Source organism: Bison bison, unplaced genomic scaffold (genome assembly GCF_000754665.1).
Source record: "Bison bison bison isolate TAMUID 2011002044 unplaced genomic scaffold, Bison_UMD1.0 scf7180017864249, whole genome shotgun sequence".
Classification (NCBI taxonomy): Eukaryota; Metazoa; Chordata; class Mammalia; order Artiodactyla; family Bovidae; genus Bison; species Bison bison.
The window spans coordinates 2,092,787-2,101,482 of NW_011494821.1; the positions used below are offsets into that span (position 1 = coordinate 2,092,787).

An 8,696-nucleotide genomic window follows, 5' to 3' on the forward strand; every position below is an offset into this window, starting at 1 on the left:
CTGGGCACCGCGCGGTTTGCCAGCCATGCCACCTTCTCGCTGTCCGGCCGCAGCCAGGTGAGCCTAGGGGAGCGCGGGCGCCTGTTCGCGTGCGCCGGGGGAGAGTGGCTCCGCGACCCCTGCCGCCCCCTCGGGCCCGCGTGCGTGCTCCTGCCGCTGCGACCCGGTCGTGGGGATCCGGCTATGGTCGGGGAAACCACCGGCTTAGGCTGCCCGCCGCACCTGTCTCGGACCCCCTCCCTTCTTTGCAGCCAGGTCCCATTTTCCCCGAGCTCTGTCCCGCTGTCTCCAACTGTCCTTTGGCACTCGGGCGCTGTAACACCAACCCCGGCCTGGCCGACATGTTGGAATGGTCAGCAACACCCCCCACCCCCTACTTCCCCACCTCCGTTGACTCGCCCCTGTGATGTCCCTTCACTGAGGCCTGACGGCTCGGGTTATTGATTAACCCAGGTGGAGAACTCCAGCGCGGTGTGAGTGTTGGGGGCAGTACCCAGTCTGTTGGGGCGCAGCTGGGCACAGCCTTTGGGAACTCACCGTGGCGGGGAATCCTTACCGTGATGGGAGAGACGGGGTTGGGGTAGAGGCCAGGGGAACCAGTTCTGAGCAGTCTAGATTTCTGGGGTCAGTGACTGGCCAGCGACCCACACTGTGGGGGCGGGGCAGAGGCCGGTGTGGACCAGTCACTGCCCTGATCACGGGGCCTCCTGGAGTGGGTCGTTAGAATGTTCTCTGGTGTGCACAGTGGCCCTTTGGTGGGATTTTCCACCCTGCCCCTGGCATGTGCTCCAGGGTTGGGTTTCCAGGGTCTGGGTAGTTGGCACCTGCCAGTCCCTCTCAGTTCAGTCCATCACTCATTCAGATCTCTTGTGTGGGCTGGGCTGCACCTCAAGGGGCTGGAAGCGGAGGGGGGAGGTTATCAGATTAACCTTTGCCCCTAGAGGTCCCAGCCTGAATGGGAGATGGCCCCACATGGAGCAGTCCCAACAGTGCTGGCAGCCAGAGCGGGTGTTCTCTCATCCTAGCGGGTTTTGTCCTGGAGGCCTAGGACCTGCTGCTGCAGGGCGTGGTGTGTGAGGCTGTACCGACCGCCTCAGAGAGGCTCAAAGGACTCAGTGGCCAGAGGGGAGCCTGGTGGGGTACGAGAGGAGAGGGGTGAGTTGAGAAGGCCCCCAGATGATGGGCCAGGGAGTTGGGCTTTGTCTTGGGGGGTGGGGTGAGAGGTTCTTAAACATGCTGGTGACAGAGCCCCTGAGTGTCCCAATGTCAAGGAACATGTGCGTGCGTGCGTGCTAAGTCACTTTAGTCGTGTCCAACTCTGCAACCCTAGGGACCATAGCCTGCCAGACTCCTCTGTCCATGGGATTCTCCTGGCAAGAATACTGGAGAGGGTTGCCATGACCTCCTCCAGGGGATCTTCCTGACCCAGGGATGAAACCTGTGTCTCTTAAGTCTCCTGCATTGGCGGGTAGGCTCTTTCCCACCAGCGCCACTTGGGAAGCCCATCTAGAAATATGGATACACTTAATTCTGTCCTTTGAGCATGACCACTACTTGGCCAGGATATAATATCATCACTGTGAGATCACACGCACCTAATAAACTGTGTCATCAACTGTTTCTGAGCTTTTATTTTAACATACATTTGCTACTTGTTTACTCACAGAAGCAGCTGTCTAAGTTTCAGAAAAATACTCTGAGTCATGTATGCATATGTACATGAATTCACACACATATGTAGAAGTTTCTCCAGTCTTCTATTTTAAGTGGGAATTGGCCTTCAGTCACATGGGGCTTCCCTGGTGTCTCAAATGGTAAAGAATCTACCTACAATGTGGGGGAGACCCAGGTTCAATCCCTGGGTCAGGAAGATCCCCTGGAGAACGGAATGGTAACCCACTCCAATATTCTTGCCTGGAGAATCCTATAAACAAAGGAGCCTGGCGGGCTACAGCCCATGGGGTGGCAAAGAGCAGCTAACACTTTCGCTTTCATGTGGGGTGAACTAGTCCTCTTGGCTGTTGGGTGGTGGTGAGGGGCACTGGCCAGGGAAGGAATAGGCTCCTCCTTGTATCCAGCAAGCTCCCTCATGGATGGATGGGCGTTGGAGGGCAGTTGCAGGCAGGGTAACTTAAATGCCGTGGTCCTAGGAGAGGACAGCCAAGGGTGGGTGGAGGGAGCATCGGGACTGCCTTGCAGTGCTGTCTTGGAGGGGCAGTCATCAGGGTGAGATGGTCTTTGGATGTGAGCAGGGAGGCAGGGAGCACAGCCCTGCTGGGGGACTCCTGGGTCACAGATCTGTGGGGAGGCCAGTTCCCTCTGGGTTGTCCTGAGGGTGAGGGACATCCTGGTGAAGCTGACCCAGAGCAAGTGGAGTCACAGATCTGGTCGAGGCCAGAGGTGAGGAAGACAGCAGGGCAGAGCTGGTGGGTGAAGCCCTAGAATGGGTGGGGTCTTCAGGGAAGCAGAGGGAGAAGGTGAGGCTGGAGCCCTCTGTGGAGGTCAAGGAGCTGCCAGGGAGTGCGGAGGTCCCTGAAAGCCCCTTCTTAGACTTGGAGAGAAGGCGGGGGCCCTTCTGGAAGAAGGGGTTGGGAGTCATCAGGGGTGCCGCAGCCTCTTGGAGCCTCTTGGCGGGTCAGGATGGAGACGCAGTTGGGGAGCAGGTTCTGGGCTTCAGAAAAGCCTGGAGTGGGTGGGGCAGCGGGCAGAGTTCAGCACTGTGGGTGGAGGATGGTCGAGGTCTCCCGATGGGTCAGAGGCTCTCTGGGTCCCAGGCAGCTTCCCCCTACCCCGAGGCACTGGCCTCCACTTCTCCTGCAGCCCACCTCTCAGGATCACCCACCCAGACTCCAAGCCAGTTTCTGGCAGGGAGGGGCGCTGTGTGGAGTCATCCACGCGTTGTCGCTTTCCCGCTGTGACCAGCAGCTCGTGATCAGGCGCTTGGTCATGAACAGGGAATCGGGTCTCTAGGGCGAGACTGGAAAGAGTCATAGCTGGGCGCCAGGGCTGTCTGGCCTCTCAAACTTGTGTGTGAGTTTGTGTGTGTTGCTGGATGGGGGAGTCTAGGTGTGAGGGTCTTATCCACGCATGAGAGCCAGTGGTGACAGTGGTCAGGCAGTGTGGAGGCTGGTCTGTCCACTGCCCCTCTGTGATAAGCAATGAGATTTAGAGACCCTCGGTTGAGACCCTTTCGCTTCCTGCTCTTTCAAAGTGGGAACCGCCAGGGTTGGAGGAGGGTTGAATTCAGCATGTACATATGCTCTGAACTCAATGCAGAGTTGATTTAGTAATCCACTTCTGAGTGCACAAACCTTGACCTTGCCAGGTAGTGAGCAGCCAGGGAGGCTCAGGGAGGAGCGAGAGGGCAGGGCGGTAGGGTGGGAGTAATCAGGGAGGACTCCCTGTAGGAGGCCTGAGACCCTGTAGCAAACAGGAGCTGCTTAAGGCTCATTTGCAGTGAGGCCGTGGGGACATCTCTCAGCTGGACCTCAAGTCCCTTGTATCTCAGGAGGACTGGCCAGCCCTGTTTGGGCCCTGAGCCGAGCCGGCTGAGTAGTTATGACAGTGACATCTGCCCGGTGGGTTCATAAGAGTGTCCACGAAGCCACAGTTGTGATCTGGCCAGTGGAGGGAGCTGGCTGGGGGCAGCCGAGGCCGGGCCAGGCCCGGCCCAGGAGGCTGCACCAGAGTTGGTCCCTGGAAATGTCCCTAGCTGAGCCGGAGCCACCAGGTCCCCATGTCAGAGGCAGTGGAGCCCCTCCCGAGTGGCTGCCAGGAGCAGCGTCGAGATTGGACGTGAAAGAAACCAGACTTGCCTTATCTGCCTTCCTTTCCCAGACACACTGTGTGATAAGAGAGTTAAATGCTTTGGGGAGAAGTTTGAATTGAGTCTTTAAAACCGGTGGTGTGAGTGAGTGAGGAGGAGGAGGAGGCTGGGGCAGCCTTGTTAGGGGCTCAGGATGGGGGTTGTGCTGGGCCTGCTGACGTGCGCCCCTGTCCACACGCACAAGCCCACGTGGAGTCAGGCAGCCCCAAGGATGCCTGAACTAGTATTCCTGCCCTCTCAACAGTGTTTAAAAACTTCCCCAGGAAGAGTGTCTCTGACTTACCTCCCCTCCCCCCACCCCCACCTCCCTGCCTTCCACCTCTCTCCCTAACATTCCTGGGCCTGGACTCCCTGACCCGGAGCCTCCCCTTTCTTCAGACAAAGCCCAGGTCTTGGGGCTGTGACAGTTGGCTCCCCAGGACCCGTTTGGTCCCCAGGGCTCTCCGGTGACTTGACTTCTACCCTGGCCCCAGCATGCAGAGGGCCCCCCTGCCCAGTCCCTTCTCTGTGGCTGAAGCAGGCATCCCCCACCAAAGGACGACCACTGCAGGGGTGTGCTGGGGGCCCATGCCTGGGCTTGGGGACTCAGATCCCACTGGGGCAGTTACCCCACCCTTCCCCTCATCGGTGAGACGGCTGGGGCCTGATTGCACAAATTTGTCTCGAGTGGTCCTTCCTGCTCCTGGAAAGCACGAGCGCTTTGTGGACAGAGCCCGGGGTTGGGATAGGAGACCCCAGCCTTGACACTGCTGCTGCCTTTAGTCATGGGGTGAGGTTAGGGGTGACCCCAACCCCCAAGCTCCTGTGACGATGAGTTGGGGGGTGGCCTCTGAGGAGCCCCTGGGTCTGAGGTGTGGGCCGAGCCCTTTGCTTGGATGAGCAGTGGTTTCTGTCTCAGGCGTGGGGGAGTGCAGGGCAGGGGGAGCCTGGGAGTCTGGCCTCCCAGCGTGAGTCAGTCCAGCCCCTTCCCTCTTGCTTTGCTGGAGACCACCTGATGGGAATTCAGACCCTGCCTCCTGTCTGATGGTGGTGTCTGGTCCCCTAGGCCATCATGCAGAGCACGGGGCCTGTGCCATGCAAGAGGAGGTGTCTGTGGGGCCCCACAGAGAGACCCACATTCCTGAGAAGATGGTTTCACCACCAGCTGGGCCCTTCAGGCCCCTGCCTAGACCTGCAGAACCTGTGGGACCAGGGTAGGGTGTGTATGGGGGGACAGGGAGCCCCCGAGCTGAGCACCCTGCTGACAGGCGGGGCTGGAGTTCGGGGTGGACTGGCTGTTTCCCCTCTGTCTGCTGAGTTAGCTTCAGGTTAGGCCCTAGGGGTGCCCCGCACCCTGAGGGGCCAGGAGAGGCCCCCTCTTCTCCACTGTATCTATGAGTGGTTGGGAACTCTCTCTCCATCCTTCTGAATCAGAAGTTGGAGGGGGCCACCTCCTCTCCAAACCCAGGCTCGATCCTATGCTCTTCCACTTCCCCAGGGTCCCCACCCCACAGAGGGTCCCCTCACCCTGCTAGAGTCTTTCTCTCAGCCTCTAAGCATCGTCCCCCTCTTCCGCCTGGGTGAGCCCTTCAAACCCCTTTCCCCGCCCCCACCTGCCCATGATTGCAGTTCCTGTGTCTCCATTTCAACCGGAGGCTGTCTCCTGCCTTCACCTCCACCTCTGACTCAGCTCCTAAACTATCACCCAGCACCTCTTTTTGGATTAACCCCAATGGACCCTTTTAGATCTTGCCTTGACCTTCTTTTCCTGGACCCAAGGCCACCTTGGGAGCCGCTGACGCGCCAGCCTTCTCGTTGTACTTCCACCTGCCTTTCTCAGTGTTCTTTCGGTTTTCTTCCTCCTCCCTCTGGCGGCTGCTCCTCATTCTCCTCTGCAGATGCCTCCTCTGCCCCCGCACACGGTGCCCATCCCAGGCCTCTTCGGCCCCCAGCCAGCTCTTCTGCTGGGCTCTGGATGTGAGACCCCTACGCCTCTATTGTTTGTTCATCCTCCCTCTGAAACTTCAGACTCAAATATCCAGCTGCTTCCTGACCTCAACTCCCTGATGCCTCAGGCGCTCCTAATACTCATGTCCCAAATTGAAGTCCTTATTTTCCCCCCAGTTCCCCCTTCTCTCTCCATAGTCACATCCCCCAGGCCGAAAGCCCAGGCTTGGAAGACGTGTGACTACCCCCCCCTCATATCCACTTACTCTCCCCAGATGCTGAGTCCATTTTGTCCTCCACTCTTTTGCTGCCCCATCTCTGCTCCCCAGATCCCCATCTGAGACTAGGGAAGTAACTGGCCATCTGGTCACCCGTTTCCATGCCACTGTCTCATTGGTTTCTGAAGGATGTTTCTAAAACAGAGCTGACAGCCTTCAGTTCCTTCTTGTCCAAGGAGTCAAGTCCAGGCTCTCCAGGATGGCACCTTGAGCTGCTTAGTGCCTCCCCCCCGCCACCAGATCAGAACACTTTGGGCCTTAATGTCTATGTGCTTTGGCAGGTATCACTCGCTCTACTGGGAATGGCTTCCACTCCTGGTCCACCTGGCTTACTCTCGCCGGGCTCAGCCACCCCTGCTTCCCTGACCCGCTGGGCTAGATGAAGTTTGTCCTAGGCATGCACCCTCATGCTAGATTGACGTCATCTGCTCACAGTCCTGGCTCCCACACCACACTGATCCCCTCATGGCAGGGTGGATACCTCTTGTACTCGTTACAGTCATAGCTGAGCCACTGGGGCCCAGGGATGGGCCGTTGTCATCTGGGAACCTGGTAGACAAGGGGGCCAGTCTGGCAGTGTCTAAGAAGAGTTATGGCCAACCTCTCAAGCCACTCATCATGGGCTCTGAGTAGAGCCCCTGATTTGGGTCTGCCTCTGTCTTCTCTTGCCAGGCAGACCCCATCAGGCTTACAGATACTCTGTACTCTCCAACCTCCCTCCACGTAAGAAGGGTAGGGCCAAGGCTGAAGAGAACATCTGTCCTGACCACGAATCTTAGCTGTTTCTTACTGGGTAACCTTGGACAGTGCATCTCCTTTTTCTGAGCCCTCAGGTCCCATCTGTAAAATGGGTGTGCTAGCATCGACCTGGGACAACAGAAGCAAAGTGGTATGAATGGCATGCCCGGGCAAAGGGCCTGATGGCTTGGCAGGCTTCAAAATGATGGAGGTTTGCGTAGCCTACGCCCTCATCTCCAGCAGGGAAACTGACCCAGAGGGGGCACAACCGTCTGACCTGAGTCACCCGGCTCTTGGTCTTGGCTCTCTCTCTCCACATGACACCCCCAACTGCTGCAGGCCAGAGGGAACGGAGGGGTCAATGGAACCCAGTAAGGCCTCTGTACTCTGGACATCCAGGCAAATCTTGTGACCCCGCAGCCAGTGAAAAGACCTCAGCATGAGGGCTTCAGGGCCAATTGTTGGCCCAGAAGGACCTTACTTAGGTCACTGGGTTTGGGCTCCCGACACGGCCCCAGGCCGGGTTCTCCTGACCCCAGTCACCTGGTCCTGCCTGGGCAAAGGGGTTGGGTGCCTTGCGTAGTCCTTCGGACTCCCAGCCTCTTTTTTTTTTCTTTAAGATGTATTTATTTCTGGCTGTGCTGGGTCTTGGTTGCTCCGCACAGGCTTTCTCCACTTGTGCTGAGCAGGAGCTACTTTCTACTCGTGATGTGTGGGCTTCTCATGGCAGTGGTTTCTCTTGTTGCAGAGTGCAGGCTCTGGGGGCTTCAGCAGTTACGGCTCATGAGCTCCAGAGCACGGGCTATTGTGGCGTAATGGGTTTAGCTGCTCCACGGCACGTGGGATCTCCCCAGACCAGGGATTGAACCCGTGTCCTACCACTGAGCAACCAGGGAAGCCCTGGAACTCCCAGTCGGGACCTTTACTCTAGCATTTTGGTGGTCTGGGATGAGCCCAGTGGAGGCTTCTGCCTCCAGGATCCTGGTGGTTCAGTTGGTGAGGCTGAGTCCATGTCAGCTTCTTATATGAATGGGGCCCATCACTGAACACCCTCCCCACCCCAGAACTGTCTCTCTCAAAATGTTTGTCCTGCCAGAATCAGGGAGGGTCTCTGGCCATGATTGTGGGGGAGGGGCAGCTGGCCCCCCCGCTGACTGGGTCTTGGTGGGGTTTGTCTCTCTATAGAGCCTGGACCACCATGACGAGGCCAGTGAGTTGGAGATGAGAAGGACCTCAAACTCATGTATCATCGAGAACGGGCACCAGCCCGGGGCAGGTAGGGGCTGACGGCAGAGGAGGGCGAGCTGGGTAGCTTCGGGGTCAGGGCTTCAGCTGTGCCTCTGTGCCAGGCCAGCTCTTGCCTGGGACAGAGGACCTGCACCTAAACCCCAGTGGGTGGAGAGGCTGACAGGAGGGCAGCCTCATTCAGTGTGAAGTGGAGCTTTGTAAACACAGAAAAAAATGAGAGATCCTGGAAGGTGTTGAGCTTCCTCGCTTCTGGAGGAAAGCAAGCAGGGGCTGAGGAATCATCCAGCTGCTGAACTGGGTAGAAAGAGAGGCAACTATTTATTGAACTGTCTGTTCAGTAAACAGGCAGTTTATTGAAAGTTAAAGCAGATGCCAGGTCTGGTTGGAGCAGCAGGGAGAGGTCAGGGAGGCTGGAGTGATAGGGGAGGCCTTCCTGGAGAAGGTGGGAAGAGGGTTCACAGAGACTGGAGTCCTCCTGGGAGGGTCTGAAGCCCCTGTGGATGCCATAGCTGACAGCTCCACCCCTGCTGGTCACATGTTCCAGATCCAGGTGACGGACCCCCTGAGGCCACTCAAACCATCCCAGCACCAGAGCCCCCCAAGCCTCGCCCTGTGAGCCTCTCCTTGCGGCTGCCTCACCAGCCAGTCACAGCCGGCCCACGAGCCTCCCAGAGGGTCTC

General features: G+C 58.1%; 1 protein-coding gene across 1 annotated transcript in view; it reads left to right on the top strand.

Annotated features, from left to right (window-relative positions):
- The first annotated feature begins 6 nt into the window (after positions 1-6).
- Positions 7-8,696, top strand: part of SMTNL2 (smoothelin-like 2) — a 21,648-nt gene continuing 12,958 nt past the window's right edge. Inside the window, exons 1-3 of the mRNA XM_010847450.1 lie at positions 7-57; positions 7,954-8,044; positions 8,561-8,662. Coding sequence (XP_010845752.1) covers positions 7,990-8,044; positions 8,561-8,662 — 157 coding nt within the window. The 5' untranslated portion in view covers positions 7-57; positions 7,954-7,989. The remainder of the gene's footprint in view (positions 58-7,953; positions 8,045-8,560; positions 8,663-8,696) is intronic.